The following is a 19,097-nucleotide window of genomic DNA, read 5'->3' as shown; positions in this document are numbered from 1 at the left end:
CAAGGAAAACCCAAAAGCTTTCTATAGGTATGTCAGGAATAAAAGAATGACTAGGGTAAGAGTAGGGCCAGTCAAGGACAGGGATGGGAAGTTGTGTGTGGAGTCTGAAGAGATAGGCGAGATACTAAATGAATATTTTTCGTCAGCATTCACTCAGGAAAAAGATAATGTTGTGGAGGAGAATGCTGAGACCCAGGCTATTAGAATAGATGGCATTGAGGTACGTAGGGAAGAGGTGTTGGCAATTCTGGACAGGCTGAAAATAGATAAGTCCCCGGGGCCCGATGGGATTTATCCTAGGATTCTCTGGGAGGCCAGGGAAGAGATTGCTGAGCCTTTGGCTTTGATTTTCATGTCATCATTGGCTACAGGAATAGTGCCAGAGGACTGGAGGATAGCAAATGTGGTCCCTTTGTTCTAGAAGGGGAGTAGAGACAACCCCGGCAACTATAGACCGGTGAGCCTCACGTCTGTTGTGGGTAAAGTCTTGGAGGGGATTATAAGAGACAAGATTTATAATCATCTAGATAGGAATAATATGATTAGGGATAGTCAGCATAGCTTTGTGAAGGGTAGGTCATGCCTCACAAACCTTATTGAGTTCTTTCAGAAGGTGACTGAACAGGTAGACGAGGGTAGAGCAGTTGATGTGGTGTATATGGATTTCAGCAAAGCGTTTGATAAGGTTCCCCACGGTAGGCTATTGCAGAAAATACGGAGGCTGGGCATTGAGGGTGATTTAGAGATGTGGATCAGAAATTGGCTAGCTGAAAGAAGACAGAGGGTGGTGGTTGATGGGAAATGTTCAGAATGGAGTTCAGTTACAAGTGGCGTACCACAAGGATCTGTTCTGGGGCCGTTGCTGTTTGTCATTTTTATAAATGACCTAGAGGAGGGCGCAGAAGGGTGGGTGAGTAAATTTGCAGACGATACTAAAGTCGGTGGTGTTGTCGATAGTGTGGAAGGATGTAGCAGGTTACAGAGGGACATAGATAAGCTGCAGAGCTGGGCTGAAAGGTGGCAAATGGAGTTTAATGTAGAGAAGTGTGAGGTGATTCACTTTGGAAGGAATAACAGGAATGCGGAATATTTGGCTAATGGTAAAGTTCTTGGAAGTGTGGATGACAGAGGGATCTATGTGTCCATGTACATAGATCCCTGAAAGTTGCCACCCAGGTTGATAGGGTTGTGAAGAAGGCCTATGGAATGTTGGCCTTTATTGGTAGAGGGATTGAGTTCCGGAGTCATGAGGTCATGTTGCAGCTGTACAGAACTCTGGTACGGCCGCATTTGGAGTATTGCGTACAGTTCTGGTCACCTCATTTTCGGAAGGACGTGGAGGCTTTGGAGCGGGTGCAGAGGAGATTTACCAGGATGTTGCCTGGTATGGAGGGAAAATCTTATGAGGAAAGGCTGATGGACTTGAGGTTGTTTTCGTTAGAGAGAAGAAGGTTAAGAGGAGACTTGATAGAGGCATACAAAATGATCAGGGGGTTAGATAGGGTGGACAGTGAGAGCCTTCTCCCGCGGATGGAAATGGCTGGCACGAGGGGACATAACTTTAAACTGAGGGGTAATAGATATAGGACAGAGGTCAGAGGTAGGTTCTTTACGCAAAGAGTAGTGAGGACGTGGAATGCCCTACCTGCTACAGTAGTGAACTCGCCAACATTGAGGGCATTTAAAAGTTTATTGGATAAACATATGGATGATAATGGCATAGTGTAGGTTAGATGGCTTTTGTTTCGGTGCAACATCGTGGGCCGAAGGGCCTGTACTGCGCTGTATCGTTCTATGTTCTATGTTCTATGTTCTATGAGTTCTCACTACATCAGGAATTGAATTTTTAAACTCCTCCAAAAGTATAATTTCTCTGAGAGCTTCGTACGTTTGGTCTATTTTCAAAGTCCTTATCCACCTATCAAAATTACTCTGTTTGAGCCTTTCAAACTCCATGTATGTTTGACCAAATTCTTTCCTTAAATTTCTAAACCTTAGTCTGTGAGCTTCAGGCACGAGCTCATATGCACTTAAGATGGATTTTTCACCTCCTCATACGTTCCAGATACCTCCTCCGGTAGTGACGCAAACACACCCCACCCCCACCCCGATCCACAAACCCAACCCCACCCCATCTCCATCCCCACCCCGACTACCACCCCCACCCCATCCCCATCCACACCCCCATCCCCACCCCCACCCCCACCCCCACCCCATCCCCACCCTCACCCCATCCACACCCTCACCCCCACCCCCACCCCATCCACACCCCCATCCCCACCCCCACCCCCAACCCCATCCCCACCCCCATCCCCAACCCACACCCATCCCCACCCCGACTCCTACCCCCATCCCCACCCCATCCCCAACCCCACCCCACCCCCATCCCCACCCCTCCCCCATCCCCACCCCCACCCCCATCCCCACCCCATCCCCACCCCATCCCCAAACCCAGCCCCACCCCCATCCCCAACCTCACCCCCACCCCCTCCCCATCCCCTCCCCCACCCCATCCCCAACCCCACCCCCACCCCCATCCCGACCCCATCCCCACCCCCATCCCACCCCATCCCCACCCCCATCCCCACCCACATCCCCAACCTCACCCCCACCCCCATCCCAACCCCCTCCCCACCCCATCCCCAAACCCACCCCCACCCCCTCCCCATCCCCAACCTCACCCCCACCCCCATCCCCACCCCCTCCCCCACCCCATCCCCACCCCATCCCCACCCCCATCCCACCCCAAACCCACCCCCACCCCCACGCCATCCCCAACCTCACCCCCACCCCCATCCCCACCCCCTCCCCCACCCCATCCCCAACCCCACCCCCACCCCATCCCACCCCATCCCCACCCCATCCCACCCCATCCCCAGCCCCATCCCCACCCCATCCCCACCCCCATCCCCAACCCCATCCCCATCCCCACCCTCACCCCCATCTCCACCCCATCCCCACCCCCATCCCCAACCCCATCCCCACCCCCATCCCCAACCCCATCCCCAACCCCATCCCCATCCCCACCCCCACCCCATCCCACCCCATCCCCACCCCATCCCACCCCACCCCATCCCCATCCCCGCCCCCATCCCCGCCCCCACCCCCATCCCCAACCCCATCCCCACCCCCACCCCATCCCCACCCCCAACCCCCTGCAGGTGCTGGAAGCCGGCCGTCAACCCATCCTGTAGTCCCTGGGTCTCCGACTGCACCGGCACTGAGGGTGAACATAAGAACATAAGAAGATAAGAACTAGGAGCAGGAGTAGGCCATCTGGCCCCTCGAGCCTGCTCCGCTATTCAATGAGATCATGGCTGATCTTTTGTGGACTCAGCTCCACTTTCCGGCCCGAACACCATAACCCTTAATCCCTTTATTCTTCAAAAAACTATCTATCTTTATCTCAAAAACATTTAATGAAGGAGCCTCTACTGCTTCACTGGGCAAGGAATTCCATAGATTCACAACCCTTTGGGTGAAGAAGTTCCTCCTAAACTCAGTCCTAAATCTACTTCCCCGTATTTTGAGGCTATGCCCCCTAGTTCTGCTTTCACCCGCCAGTGGAAACAACCTGCCCGCATCTATCCTATCGATTCCCTTCATAATTTTATATGTTTCTATAAGATCCCCCCTCATCCTTCTAAATTCCAACGAGTACAGTCCCAGTCTACTCAACCTCTCCTCGTAATCCAACCCCTTCAGCTCTGGGATTAACCTAGTGAATCTCCTCTGCACACCCTCCAGTGCCAGTACGTCCTTTCTCAAGTAAGGAGACCAAAACTGAACAAAATACTCCAGGTGTGGCCTCACTAACACCTTATACAATTGCAGCAGAACCTCCCTAGTCTTAAACTCCATCCCTCTAGCAATGAAGGACAAAATTCCATTTGCCTTCTTAATCACCTGTTGCACCTGAAAACCAACTTTTTGCGACTCATGCACTAGCACACCCAGGTCTCTCTGCACAGCAGCATGTTTTAATATTTTATCATTTAAATAATAATCCCTTTTGCTGTTATTCCTATCAAAATGGATAACCTCACATTTGTCAACATTGTATTCCATCTGCCCGACCCTAGCCCATTCACTTAGCCTATCCAAATCCCTCTGCAGACTTCCGGTATCCTCTGCACTTTTTGCTTTACCACTTATCTTAGTGTCGTCTGCAAACTTGGACACATTGCCCTTGGTCCCCAACTCCAAATCATCTATGTAAATTGTGAACAATTGTGGGCCCAACACTGATCCCTGAGGGACACCACTAGCTACTGATTGCCAACCAGAGAAACACCCATTAATCCCCACTCTTTGCTTTCTATTAATTAACCAATCCTCTATCCATGCATCGGTTCCCATCCCCCTGCCACATTAGTTTAAACTGGATGTTCCAGAAACCCGGGACCCTTCTGGGCGGCCGCTGGTTGCTGGGGCCGCTCTGCCCTCCTACCATTCGGCCCCTCGGCTGCTCCTACCTCCATCTGCTGTACCAGTGAACGCCTGTGTGGTGCGCACCGGAGAGTGTACCAGGACCCTCTTCATTAATGTGCCCAACTGAGGTGATAGTGTCTGAGATAATAGAACATAGAACATTACAGCGCAGTACAGGCCCTTTGGCCCTCGATGTTGCGCCGACCTGTGAAACTACTCTAAAGCCCATCTACACTATTCGCTTATCGTCCATATGTCTATCCAATGACCATTTGAATGCCCTTAGTGTTGGCGAGTCCACTACTGTTGCAGGCAGGGTATTCCACGCCCTTACTACTCTCTGAGTAAAGAACCTACCTCTGACATCTGTCCTATATCTATCTCCCCTCAATTTAAAGCTATATCCCCTCATGCTAGACATCACCATCCGATGAAAAAGGCCCTCACTGTCCACCCTATCTAATCCTCTGATCATCTTGTATGCCTCAATTAAGTCACCTCTTAACCTTCTTCTCTCTAACGAAAACAGCCTCAAGTCCCTCAGCCTTTCCTGTACATCCCTGAGCACTAAGGGCAGTTGATCATGGCCAATCCACCTAACCTGCACGTCTTTGGACTGTGGGAGGAAACCGGAGCACCCGGAGGAAACCCACGCAGACATGGGGAGAGCATGCAGACTCCACACAGACAGTGACCCAAACCAGGAATTGAACCTGGGACCCTGGATATGTGAGGCAGCTGTGCTAATCACTGTGGAAAAGTTGAAGTACGAATATGATTTCTTGTATCCAGTTGGTTTTATTTTTTAACTGTACATTATACAGGTTTCTATACTCACTGTCTCTGCACGTGCTGACATTCAGCACCCCGGACTCTCTGCAAGGACAGAAGCCTTCATTCGGGGGATACACTGTCCCGTTCGCAAACATCGTCTTCGGAGCAACATATCGGAAAGAAGGTAACCCATAGCTCCTGCCTGATCGCTGGTAAATTAACTCCAATGACCTGTTCAAATTTAAAAGTAAAACTGTCTAAGAATCAATTTCCTGCCAATTTTAGAATTGCAAAATTAAATAATGAACGAGCGTGCCAGTGCCAACCAGTGTGCCAGTGCCAACCAGTGTGCCAGTGCCAACCAGTGTGCCAGTGCCAACCAGTGTGCCAGTGCCAACCAGTGTGCCAGTGCCAACCAGTGTGCCAGTGCCAACCAGTGTGCCAGTGCCAACCAGTGTGCCAGTGCCAACCAGTGTGCCAGTGCCAACCAGTGTGCCAGTGCCAACCAGTGTGCCAGTGCCTGTTTGCTGACGTGTGTGGTTTTGTGTTTCAAAGTGACAATCGTTCAATAAATTACACAACACGGCAAACACAGTCCAAACACAGCAACACAGTCCAAACACAGCCCAAACACGGCAAACACAGTCCAAACACGGCAAACACAGTCCAAACACAGCAACACAGTCCAAACACAGCCCAAACACGGCAAACACAGTCCAAACACGGCAACACAGTCCAAACACAGCCCAAACACGGCAAACACAGTCCAAACACAGTCCAAACACGGCAACACAGTCCAAACACAGCCCAAACACGGCAAACACAGTCCAAACACAGTCCAAACACGGCAACACAGTCCAAACACAGCCCAAACACGGCAAACACAGTCCAAACACAGCCCAAACATGGCAAACATAGAAGCTCGAGTTTCGGAGCTGGAGCGGCGGCTGGAGACACTGTGGAGCACCCGCGAGTCGGAGAGCATCGTGGATATCACGGAGAGAGAGGCTGTCACACCGCAGGCTCAGGCTCCGCAGGCAGGAAGGGAATGGGTGACTACCAGACAGAGCAAGAGAGAGAGGCAGCTAGTGCAGGAATCGCCTGTGGCCATTCCCCTGCAGAACAGATATACCGCTTGGGATACTGTTGAGGGGAATGGCCTCTCAGGGAAAACAGCAACAGCCAAAGTTGTGGCACCGCGGTTGGTTCTGCTGCAGAGGGGAGGGGGGATAAGTGTGACAGTGCAATAGTTATCGGGGATTCAATTGTAAGCGGAATAGGCAGGCGTTTCTGTGGCCGCAAACGAGACTCCAGGATGGTGTGTTGCCTCCCTGGTGCTAGGGTCAAGGATGTCTCGGAGCATGTACAGGACATTCTAGAGGGGGAGGGTGAACAGCCAGTGGTCATGGTACACATCGGTACAAACGACATAGGTAAAAAAAAGGGATGAGGTCCTAAAAGCAGAATACAGGGAGCCAGGAAGGAAGTTAAGAAATCGGACCTCGAAGGTAGTGATCTCAGGATTACTCCCAGTGCCACGTGCTAGTCAGAGTAGATAGACAGGATATATAGGATGAATACGTGGCTGAAGGGATGGTGTCGGGGAAGGTTACAGATTCCTGGAGCATTGGGACCGGTTCTGGGGGAGGTGGGACCTGGGCAGGACTGGAACTGATGCCCTAGGGGGGCGATTTGCTAGAGCGGTTGGGGAGGGTTTAAACTAATGTGGCAGGGAGGTGGGACCCGATGCAGGAAGTTGGAAGGTAGTAAAACAGGGACAGAAATAAAAGGCAGTAAGGGGGAAAGTGTGAGGCAGAGAAGCCATGGTCAAAAATCAAAAAGGGCGACAGTACAAGGTACAGTGACTGAGGGGAGCTCAGTGAATAGGACCAGGAATACTAAAAGGAATAAAACGGGAAGTGAAAACATTAATGGTAAGCGACGCGGCAGGTTGTTACAGGAAGATATGGGTTCAACGACAAGGAAAATTAGGAGAAAGGTTAAGATGAAAAATAACTTAGGAGAGGTTACTGATCGAGGTGTTAAGTTTCAACAGAGGTAAAAAAGCCAACGTAAGTGTACTTTACCTGAATGCTCGTAGTATTCGGAATAAGGTAAATGAGTTGATGGCGCAAATCATCGTGAATGACTATGATTTAGTGGCCATTACTGAAACATGGTTAAAGGATGGTCACGACTGGGAGTTAAATATCCGAGGGTATCAAACTATTCGGAAGGACAGAGTGGATGGTAAGTGGTGGTGTAGCTCTGTTATTTAAGGATGACATCCGGGCAACAGTAAGGGATGACATCGGTGCTATGGAGGATAAGGTTGAATCCATTTGGGTGGAAATCAAGAATAGTAAGGCGAAAAAGTCACTGATAGGAGTAATCTATAGGCCACCAAATAGTAACATTATGGTAGGGCAGGCAATAAACAAAGAAATAACAGATGCATGTAGAAATGGTACAGCAGTTATCATGGGGGATTTTAATCTACATGTCGATTTATTTAACCAGGTCGGTCAAGGCAGCCTTGAGGAGGAGTTTATGGAATGTATCCGCGATAGTTTCCTAGAACAGTATGTAATGGAACCTACGAGGGAACAAGCGGTCCTAGATCTGGTCCTATGCAATGAGACAGGATTGATTCATGATCTCATAGTTAGGCATCCTCTCGGAAGGAGCGATCACAATATGGTGGAATTTAAAATACAGATGGAGGATGAGAAGGTAAAATCAAACACTAGTGTTTTGTGCTTAAACAAAGGAGATTACAATGGAATGAGAGAAGAACTAGCTAAGGTAGACTGGGAGCAAAGACTTTATGGTGAAATAGTTGAGGAACAGTGGAGGACATTCCAAGTGATTTTTCACAGTGCTCAGCAAAGGTTTATACCAACAAAAAGGAAGGACGACAGAAAGAGGGAAAATCGACCGTGGATATCTGAGGAAATAAGGGAGAGTATCAAATTGAAGGAAAAAACATACAAAGTAGCAAAGATCAGTGGGAGACTAGAGGACTGGGAAATCTTTAGGGGGCAACAGAAAGCTACTAGAAAAGCTATAAAGAAGAGTAAGATAGATTATGAGAGTAAACTTGCTCAGAATATAAAAACAGACAGTAAAAGTTTCTACAAATATATAAAACAAAAAAGATTGGCTAAAGTAAATATTGGTCCTTTAGAGGATGAGAAGGGAGATTTAATAATGGGAGATGAGGAAATGGCTGAGGAACTGAACAGGTTTTTTGGGTCGGTCTTCACAGTGGAAGACACAAATAACATGCCTGTGACGGATAGAAATGAGGCTATGACAGGTGAGGACCTTGAGAGGATTGTTATCACTAAGGAGGTAGTGATGGGCAAGCTAATGGGGCTAAAGGTAGACAAATCTCCTGGCCCTGATGGAATGCATCCCAGAGTGCGAAAAGAGATGGCTAGGGAAATTGCAAATGCACTAGTGATAATTTACCAAAATTCACTAGACTCTGGGTTGGTCCCGGCGGATTGGAAATTAGCAAACGTGACACCACTGTTTAAAAAAGGAGGTAGGCAGAAAGCGGGGAATTATAGGCCAGTGAGCTTAACTTCGGTAGTAGGGAAGATGCTGGAATCTATCATCAAGGAAGAAATAGCGAGGCATCTGGATGGAAATTGTCCCATTGGGCAGACGCAGCATGGGTTCATAAAGGGCAGGTCGTGCCTAACTAATTTAGTGGAATTTTTTGTGGAAATTACCAGTGCGGTAGATAACGGGGAGCCAATGGATGTGGTATATCTGGATTTCCAGAAAGCCTTTGACAAGGTGCCACACAAAAGGTTGCTGCATAAGATAAAGATGCATGGCATTAAGGGGAAAGTAGTAGCATGGATAGAGGATTGGTTAATTAATAGAAAGCAAAGAGTGGGAATTAATGGGTGTTTCTCTGGTTGGCAATCAGTAGCTAGTGGTGTCCCTCAGGGATCAGTGTTGGGCCCACAACTGTTCACAATTTACATAGATGATTTGGAGTTGGGGACCAAGTGAAACGTGTCCAAGTTTGCAGCCGACACGAAGATGAGTGGTAAAGCAAAAAGTGCAGAGGATACTGGAAGTCTGCAGAGGGATTTGGATAGGCTAAGTGAATGGGCTAGGGTCTGGCAGATGGAATACAATGTTGACAAATGTGAGGTTATCCATTTTGGTAGGAATAACAGCAAAAGGGATTATCATTTAAATGATAAAATATTAAAACATGCTGCTGTGCAGAGAGACCTGGGTGTGCTAGTGTATGAGTCGCAAAAAGTTGTTTTACAGGTGCAACAGGTGATTAAGAAGGCAAATGGAATTTTGTCCTTCATTGCTAGAGGGATGGAGTTTAAGACTAGGGAGGTTCTGCTGCAATTGTATAATGTGTTAGTGAGGCCACACCTGGAGTATTGTGTTCAGTTTTGGTCTCCTTACTTGAGAAAGGACGTACTGGCGCTGGAGGGTGTGCAGAGGAGATTCACTAGGTTAATCCCAGAGCTGAAGGGGTTGGATTACGAGGAGAGGTTGAGTAGACTGGGACTGTACTCGTTGGAATTTAGAAGGATGAGGGGGGATCTTATAGAAACATATAAGATTATGAAGGGAATAGATAGGATAGATGCGGGCAGGTTGTTTCCACTGGCGGGTGAAAGCAGAACTAGGGGGCATAGCCTCAAAATAAGGGGAAGTAGATTTAGGACTGAGTTTAGGAGGAACTTCTTCACCCAAAGGGTTGTGAATCTATGGAATTCCTTGCCCAGTGAAGCAGTAGAGGCTCTTTCATTAAATGTTTTTAAGATAAAGATAGATTGTTTTTTGAAGAATAAAGGGATTAAGGGTTATGGTGTTCGGGCCGGAAAGTGGAGCTGAGTCCACAAAAGATCAGCCATGATCTCATTGAATGGTGGAGCAGGTTCGAGGGGCCAGATGGCCTCCTCCTGCTCCTAGTTCTGATGTTCTTATGTTCTTAAACACGGCAAACACAGTCCAAACACAGCCCAAACATGGCAAACAGAGCACAAACACATCAAATACATTGTAAACACGGCAAGCACAGTCCAATTGGGCAGCATCTGTGGAGAATGAAAGAGACGTAACAAGAGTGAAATTGGATGGCCCCTGGTATTGTGAGGCGATGATCACGATGCAAAATTTTAATCCCTATCCAATTGAAGAGTCGCAGGAAAACCACATATTCCGACATCCGCCCACTGATTTCCAGGATTGCGGTGTGCCGCCTGTCCTGATCGTCTTTGCTGGTATCTGACTCCCAGCTTTCCCAGGAGTGGCCCCTCGCTTCACATCAGCCTGTTGTTGGAGAGAGTTATCAGATTGTGGGCAGCCAATTCTGGAGAGAGAGAGAGAGTTACCACAATCTCACAGCAGCCTTTTGGTGAGAATTAACTGGATATTCCTGGAGTGAGGTGGTTCGATTCCCACATCCAGCCCACACAATGGAAAGTGAAATTACAATGGAACCTGGTGGCTGTGAGAAACATTCCAGTGAGGTGATATCCAATCAATGGAGTCTAATTTGGATAATGTGAGGTGATGTATTCTGGTCGATCAAATCAGGGCAGGACCTACTCAGTTAATGGGAGGGAGTTGGGGAGAGTTACAGAACAAAGAGATCTAGGGGTACAGGTTCCTAGCTCCTAGAAGGTGGAGTTGCAGGTGGACAGGGTGGTGAAGAAGGCATTCGGCATGCTAGGTTTCATTGATCAGAATATTGAATACAGGAGTTGGGACGTCTTGTTGAAGTTGTACAAGACGTTAACATAGATTAACATAGAATTTACAGTGCTGAAGGAGGCCATTCCGCCCATCAAGACTGCACCGGCTCTTGGAAAGAGCACCCTACCCAAGGTCAACACCTCCACCCGATCCCCATAACCCAGTAACCCCACCCAACACTAAGGGCAATTTTGGACACTAAGGGCAATTTATCATGGCCTATCCACCTAACCTGCACATCTTTGGACTGTGGGAGGAAACCGGAGCACCCGGAGGAAACCCACGCACACACGGGGAGGATGTGCAGACTCCGCACAGACAGTGACCCAAGCCGGAATCGAACCTGGGACCCTGGAGCTGTGAAGCAATTGTGCTAACCACCATGCCACAGTGCTGCCCATTGGTAAAACCACACATGGAATACTGTGTTCAGTTCTGGTCACCCTATTATAGAAAGGATATTGTTAAATTAGAAAGAGTGCAGAAGAGATTTACTAGGATGTTACCAGGACTCGATGGTTTGAGTTATAAGGAGAGGCTGGATAGACTGGGACTTTTTTCCCCACAGCGTAGGAAGCTTAGGGGTGATCTTATAGAGATCTATAAAATAATGAGGGGCATAGATAAGGTAGATAGTCAACATCTTTTCCCAAAGGCAGAGGAGTCTAGAACGAGAGGCCATAGGTTTAAGGTGAGAGGGGAGAGATACAAAGGAGACCAGAGGGGAAATTTCTTCACACAGAGGGTGGTGAGTGTCTGGAACGGGCTGCCAGAGGCAGTGGCAGAGACGGATACAATTTAGACAGTTACATGGGCAGGGTGGGTATAGAGGGATGTGGGCCAAATGTGGGCAAGTGGGACCAGCTTAGTGATAGAAACTGGGCGGCATGGACAAGCCGGGCCGAAGGGCCTGTTTCCGTGCTGTGAATATTTATGACATCACCTGTTACCGGGCAGGGTCCTCCTGGACTCATTCATTGGCCACCAGCCACATTGATCAATCTGAGTCATCACTGACGTCAGTCCAAGAACAGTGCAGGCTTCTGCTCAGATTAAAGGCACAGGCCACGTTCGAGAGGCTTTGTTTGAGTTAAAGTCACAGGTTCATCATTCAGCAATGGATCAAAATAGTAACGGCAAAAATAACTGAGAGGGGAAATAAGGGAATGACCTGGAAACAAACAGGAGGGACCCTCACCCAGTGCTGACCCCCATGGGGGGGGGTGGGGCAGACCCCTTCAGAATTCAATTGTGATTCTGCTTAAATCAGATTGAGACAGTTTAAGTGCCTTTTACTCCTGAATAATAAATTCTCGCATTTCCCACATGACTGATGTCAGATGACGGTGTCGCTATAACAACAGTTTTCTCCCCCTCCTTTCTTAAATAATTTGGTCGCATTTTGTGCTTTCCATTTCTCGGCCCTCTTTACATTATGAATGAATCTGACCATCATGGAATTTACAGAAGGAGTCCTTTCAGCCCATCGAGTTTGGGCTGCCCCTCCAAACGTGTACCCTACCCAGGCCCACTCCCCTGCCCTAGCCCCTTAACCCCTCCTAACCTGCTCGACTTTGGACTGTGGGAGGAAACCGGACACCCGGAGGAAACCCACGCAGACACGGGGAGGACGTGCAGACTCCGCACAGACAGTGACCCAAGCCGGGAATCGAACCTGGGACCCTGGAGCTGTGAGGCAGCAGTGCTAACCACTGTGCCACCATGGCACCCATGGCACAGTAAAACATAGAAACAGAAAATAGGAGCAGGAGGAGGCCATTCGGCCCTTCGAGCCCCCTCCCCCATTCATTATGATCATGGCTGATCATCAAGTTCAAGCTGATCCCGCCTTCTCCCCATATCCTTTGATCCCCTTCGCTCTAAATGCTATATCGAACTGCTCCTTGAAACCAAACAAATATAATGTTCTGGACTCAACTACTTCCTGTGGTAATGAATTCCACGAACTCACCACTCTCTGGGTGAAATGATTTCTCCTCATCTCTGTCCTCAATAGTCTACCCCGTATCCTCAGACTGTGACTCGTGGTGCTGGACACACTCACCATCGGGAACATCCTTCCTGCATCTACCCTGCCTGCCAAATTGTAAAAAGACCCGTTAATTCCTACTCTTTGTTTCCTCTCTGCCAACCAGTTTTCTATCCACCTCCGTACATTTCCCCCAATCCCATGTGCTTTTGTTTTACACGCTAATCTCTTATGTGGGACTTTGTCAAAAGCATTCTCAAAGTCCACATATACCACGTCGACTGGCTCCCCTTCATCAATTCTACTCTTTACATCCTTGAAGAATTCCAGTAGATTTCTCCAGCATGATTTTCCCTTCACAAATCCATGCTGACTCTATCCGATCCTGCCACTGCTTTCTCAATGTTCTGCTATAAAATCTTTGATATGAATGAATTCTGGAAATGTTTCCACGACTGACGTCAGGCTGACTGGTCTATAATTCCCTGTTTTTCTCCCTTTTTAAACAGTGGAGTTACATTAGCCACCCTCCAATCTGCAGGAACCGTTCCAGAGTCTATGGAATCCTGCATGGAAGATGACCACCAATGCACCCACTATTTCCCAAGCCACTCCCTTCCGTATTCCGGGATGTAGATTCTCAGGCCCTGGGGATTTACCAGCCTTCAATCACATCAATTTCCCCAACACCATTTCTCTACTGATATTGATCTCCTTCAGTTCCTCCCTCTCACTAAACCCTCATTCCCCAACATTTCTGGTATCTAATTTGCGTCCTCATTTTTGAAGACAGAGCCAAAGTAGTGAAACTGTTACCTTTTATTTAACATATTGTTTACAGTCATTTCTTGTGTCTCACAAATGTTTACTGATTATATCTTGTTTCGTACCTACAGGCATCAGGACTAAAAAACTTCAATGTGTCAGATCGATCCATGAATGGAGGCCACAATTCGCCCGCTGTCCCATTCAGCATGTTACACTGCTCAGAATGCCAGAAGTTCACCTGGAATATCAGAAGTGCATTGATAACAGTAAACAGTTTTGGAAACCTTATCTGAGGAAAGATATACTGACATTGAAGGTGGTCCTGAGAAGCTTCATTCGGTCGATCCCGGGTAGGGAGGGAGTTTGTCAGGAGGAGAGGTTGAGTAGGTTGGGGCTATTTAAGGGGCATCTTGACAAATACATGAATAGGATGGGAATAGAGGGATACGGACCCAGGAAGTGTAGAAGATTGTAGTTTAGTCGGGCAGCATGGTCGGCACGGGCTTGGAGGGCCGAAGGGCCTGTTCCCAGGCTGTACATTTCTTTGTTCTTTGTTCTTTGTTCTAAACTGGAGCTTAGAAGGATGAGGGGCGACCTTATTGAGACATTGAGGATTCACAGGGGGCTTGGCAGGGTTGATGCGGGGAGAATGTTTCCTCTTGTGGGGGAGTCTGGGTTCAGAGGGCGGAATCTCAGAGTGAAGGGTCGCCCATTTCAGACAGAGATGAGGAGGAATTTTTTCTCTGAGGGGAGTGAATCTGTGGAATTCTTTACCGCAGAGAGCTGTAGAGGCTGGGGCATTAAGTATGTTCAAGGCTGAGATAGGCAGATTTTTAATGAGTGAGGGAATCCAGGGTTATGGGCATAAGGCGAGAAAGGTGAGTAGAGAATTTAATCAGAGCAGCCATAATCTCATTGAATTGTGGAGCAGATTCGATGGGCTTTCTGCTCCAATGCCATATGTTCTTATAATAACTACCATTTACTAATATACAAAACAAAGCTTTCAAATGTGGTGTTTAGTCAATATTATCGAAGGAATACAGAGGTCAGATGGGGTCTGGGTTTCCCACTGCCCCTCTAAGTTTACTCACTGTTCTGTAGGGAGGGACTAACCTTTTTCAGACCATTCCAGGCACTAATTTGATGCACTTTATTAATGTCGTCAACTCCTGTATTAATTGTGAATAATCCAGTATCTGTGTTGTTCAACTGGAACAGAATCAGAACAATTTTCAGATCAGAAAATTCAATCACATCATGACAAGAATTCAGAAAAAATGACTAATTTTGAAGTGCCTTTTCCACATTCTGACATTTTATTTTTGCAGAAGCTTACTAGAGGTGGGCTAAATAGCGATGTCATTTTCTAATGCAGCAAGGATATCTGCTCACTTTCTGCATCGTGGGATCAGGAGGCAGAGCAGTTTCCATTACAAAGAACAAAGAACAATACTGCACAGGAAAAGGCTCTTCGGCCCTCCTAGCCTGCGCCGCACCATGGTACCTGCATAAACTAAAACCGTCTGCACTTATGGAGTCTGCATCCTTCCATTCCCACAGACTCTGGTCAGCACAGTTGTGTGGAGCACTTTGAATAAAGCAGAGAATGACGGTCAGGATGGTCTCCTCTAAGATCTAGAAAGAAACCGGGCGGACCACACAGCATCTACTCGGCACCGGACATGACAACGGTAAACCCACCCTTTAAAGTTCTCCTTACTAACATCTGGGGGCTTGTGTCAAAGTTGGGAGAGCTGTCTCACGGACTAGTCAAGCAGCAACCTGACTTAGTCATACTGACGGAATCATACTTTACTGTCATGTAAGTGTCCCTTTAAGAAAGGTTTTGTCTTACCACATGGCTTCAGTGATGTAATTTGTGGGTGGAGCTGGGCTGTGGCTGTCAGGTGAGAGGAGGTTTAGTGTTTGGGTTTCAGTTTTGTTGGTTTTGAACTGCAGAAGAAAGAAGCGGTGTTTCCCTGCTTTCATTAAAGCTGTTCTAGGGAACTGAGAGCACATTGGCCGTGTCAAACTGCTTTGGTAACTTTAAAGATAGAGTTGCTTTCTGGAAGGAGTTTTGAATCTGCTGGTTGGAGGCTGGATCTCAGGGAAAGGACCCGTCCCATTGAAGTGAGATTACACTGTGTAGCGCCACGCCCTTGAAAGGGGTTTTGGTTTATTGGATTTTGTTATTGAATATGGGTGGAACTGAAAAATAAGAAGGGAGAGATCACCTTGGTAGGACTGTACTACAGGCCCCCAAATAGTCAGCGGGAAATTGAGGAGCAAATATGTAAGGAGATTACAGATAGCTGCAAGAATAATAGGGTGGTAGTAGTAGGGGACTTTAACTTTCCCAACATTGACTGGGACAGTCATAGCATTAGGGGCTTGGATGGAGGGAAATTTGTTGAATGTATTCAGGAGGAATTTCTCATTCAGTATGTGGATGGACCGACTAGAGAGGGGGCAAAACTTGACCTCGTCTTGGGAAATAAGGAAGGGCAAGTGATAGAAGTGCTAGTGAGGGATCACTTTGGGACAAGTGACCATAATTCCATTAGTTTTAAGATAGCTATGGAGAATGATAGGTCTGGCCCAAGAGTTAAAATTCTTAATTGGGGCAAGGCCAATTTTGATGGTATCAGACAGGAACTTGCAGAGGTAGGTTGGGGGAGACTATTGGCAGACAAAGGGACGGCTGGTAAATGGGAGGCTTTTAAAAATGTGTTAACCAGGGTGCAGGGTAAGCACATTCCCTTTAGAGTGAAGGGCAAGGCTGGTAGAAGTAGGGAACCCTGGATGACTCGAGATATTGAGACTCTGGTCAAAAAGAAGAAGGAGGCATATGACGTACATAAGCAACTGGGATCAAGTAGATCCCTTGAAGAGTATAGAGATTGTCGAAATAGAGTTAAGAGGGAAATCAGGAGGGCAAAAAGGGGACATGAAATTGCTTTGGCAAATAATGCAAGGGAGAATCCAAAGAGATTCTACAGATACATAAAGGGGAAAAGAGTAACTAGGGACAGAGTAGGGCCTCTTAAGGATCAACAAGGGCATTTATGTGCAGAGCCACAAGAGTTGGGTGAGATCCTGAATGAATATTTCTCATCGGTATTCACGGTGGAGAAAGGCATGGATGTTAGGAAACTAAGGGAAATAAATAGTGATGTCTTGAGAAGTGTGCATATTACAGAGGAGGAGGTGCTGGAAGTCTTAAAGCGCATCAAGGTAGATAAATCCCCGGGACCTGATGAAATGTATCCCAGGATGTTGTGGGAGGCTAGGGAGGAAATTGCGGGTCCCCTAACCGAGATATTTGAATCATCGGCAGCCACAGGTGAGGTGCCTGAAGATTGGAGAGTGGCGAATGTTGTGCCCTTGTTTAAGAAGGGCAGCAGGGAAAAGCCTGGGAACTACAGACCGGTGAGCCTAACGTCTGTAGTAGGTAAGTTGCTAGAAGGTATTCTGAGAGACAGGATCTACAAGCATTTAGAGAGGCAAGGACTGATTCGGGGCAGTCAGCATGGCTTTGTGCGTGGAAAATCATGTCTCACAAATTTGATTGAGTTTTTTGAGGGAGTGACCAAGAAGGTAGATGAGGGTAGTGCAGTAGACGTTGTCTACATGGACTTTAGCAAAGCCTTTGACAAGGTACCGCATGGTAGGTTGTTGCAGAAGGTTAAAGCTCACGGGATCCAGGGTGAGGTTGCCAATTGGATTCAAAATTGGCTGGACGACAGAAGGCAGAGGGTGGTTGTAGAGGGTTGTTTTTCAAACTGGAGGCCTGTGACCAGTGGTGTGCCTCAGGGATCGGTGCTGGGTCCACTGTTATTTGTGATTTATATTAATGATTTGGATGAGAATTTAGGAGGCATGGTTAGTAAGTTTGCAGATGACACCAAGATTGGTGGCATAGTGGATAGTGAAGAAGGTTATCTAGGATTGCAACGGGATCTTGATCAATTAGGCCAGTGGGCCGACGAATGGCAGATGGAGTTTAATTTAGATAAATGTGAGGTGATGCATTTTGGCAGATCGAATCAGGCCAGGACCTACTCAGTTAATGGTATGGCGTTGGGGAGAGTTATAGAACAAAGAGATCTAGGAGTACAGGTTCATAGCTCCTTGAAGGTGGAGTCGCAGGTGGACAGGGTGGTGAAGAAGGCATTCGGCATGCTTGGTTTCATTGGTCAGAACATTGAATATAGGAGTTGGGACGTCTTGTTGAAGTTGTACAAGACATTGGTACGGCCACACTTGGAATACTGTGTGCAGTTCTGGTCACCCTATTATAGAAAGGATATTATTAAACTAGAAAGAGTGCAGAAAAGATTTACTAGGATGTTGCCGGGACTTGATGGTTTGAGTTATAAGGAGAGGCTGGATAGACTGGGACTTTTTTCCCTGGAGCGTAGGAGGCTTAGGGGTGATCTTATAGAGGTCTATAAAATAATGAGGGGCATAGATAAGGTAGATAGTCAACATCTTTTCCCAAAGGTAGGGGAGTCTAAAACTAGAGGGCATAGGTTTAAGGTGAGAGGGGAGAGATTCAGAAGGGCCCAGAGGGGCAATTTCTTCACTCAGAGGGTAGTGAGTGTCTGGAATGGGCTGCCAGAGGTAGTAGTAGAAGCGGGTACAATTGTGTCTTTCAAAAAGCATTTAGATGGTTACATGGGTAAGATGGGTATAGAGGGTTATGGGCCAAGTGCGGGCAACTGGGACTAGCTTAATGGTAAAAAACTGGGCGGCATGGACTGGTTGGGCCGAAGGGCCTGTTTCCATGCTGTAAACTTCTATGATTCTATGAATTGGAACAGCTAAGGGGGATTCATTAAGAGATTTATACAGAGATTACTGAAGCTGTTGTGTGTTTTTTCATGTTTGTAATTGAGAACAACTTCTTGCTAACTGTTTTATATATGTTAACTACATTCTTACAATAAAGCTTGTTTTGATTAAAGTGCCCAGGAAGTCTGATGAATCACACCTGAAGTGAGGGCTCTTGTGCTCATCCCAGCCAAATTCAACATGAAGGTTAGAGGTCAGGTGAGCTTCAGAATACACTTTGGAGTTTCTAAGCCCTGGCTCATAACATTGCAGACAATGTCCCAGACACCACTACCACCGTTCCTGGGTATGTCCTGTCTCACCGGCAGGACAGACCCAGCAGAGGTGGCGTCACAGTGGGATACAGTCGGGAGGGAGTTGCCCTGGGCGTCCTCAACATCGACTCTGGACCCCATGAAGTCTCCTGGCTTCAGGTTAAACATGGGCAAGGAAACGTCCTGCTGATTACCACGTACCGGCCACCATCAGCTGATGAATCAGTTCTCCTCCATGTTGAACACCACTTGGAGGAAGCTCTGAGGGTGGCAAGGAC

At 47.5% G+C, this 19,097-nt stretch overlaps 1 protein-coding gene across 3 annotated transcripts in view; it reads right to left on the bottom strand.

Moving 5' to 3' along the window:
* Positions 1 to 19,097, bottom strand: part of scarb1 (scavenger receptor class B, member 1) — a 505,970-nt gene that overhangs the window by 90,212 nt on the left and 396,661 nt on the right. For all 3 annotated transcript variants that reach the window (XM_072509698.1, XM_072509773.1, XM_072510169.1), the window contains 3 exons: positions 14,825 to 14,920; positions 13,831 to 13,946; positions 5,270 to 5,436 (listed from right to left, as the gene is read on the bottom strand). In XM_072509698.1, the coding sequence (XP_072365799.1) occupies positions 5,270 to 5,436; positions 13,831 to 13,946; positions 14,825 to 14,920 (379 nt within the window). The remainder of the gene's footprint in view (positions 1 to 5,269; positions 5,437 to 13,830; positions 13,947 to 14,824; positions 14,921 to 19,097) is intronic.

Source organism: Scyliorhinus torazame, chromosome 1 (genome assembly GCF_047496885.1).
Source record: "Scyliorhinus torazame isolate Kashiwa2021f chromosome 1, sScyTor2.1, whole genome shotgun sequence".
Classification (NCBI taxonomy): domain Eukaryota; kingdom Metazoa; phylum Chordata; class Chondrichthyes; order Carcharhiniformes; family Scyliorhinidae; genus Scyliorhinus; species Scyliorhinus torazame.
The sequence above is the reverse complement of the archived record's forward strand: the minus strand, read 5'-3'. Positions and strand labels throughout refer to the sequence as shown.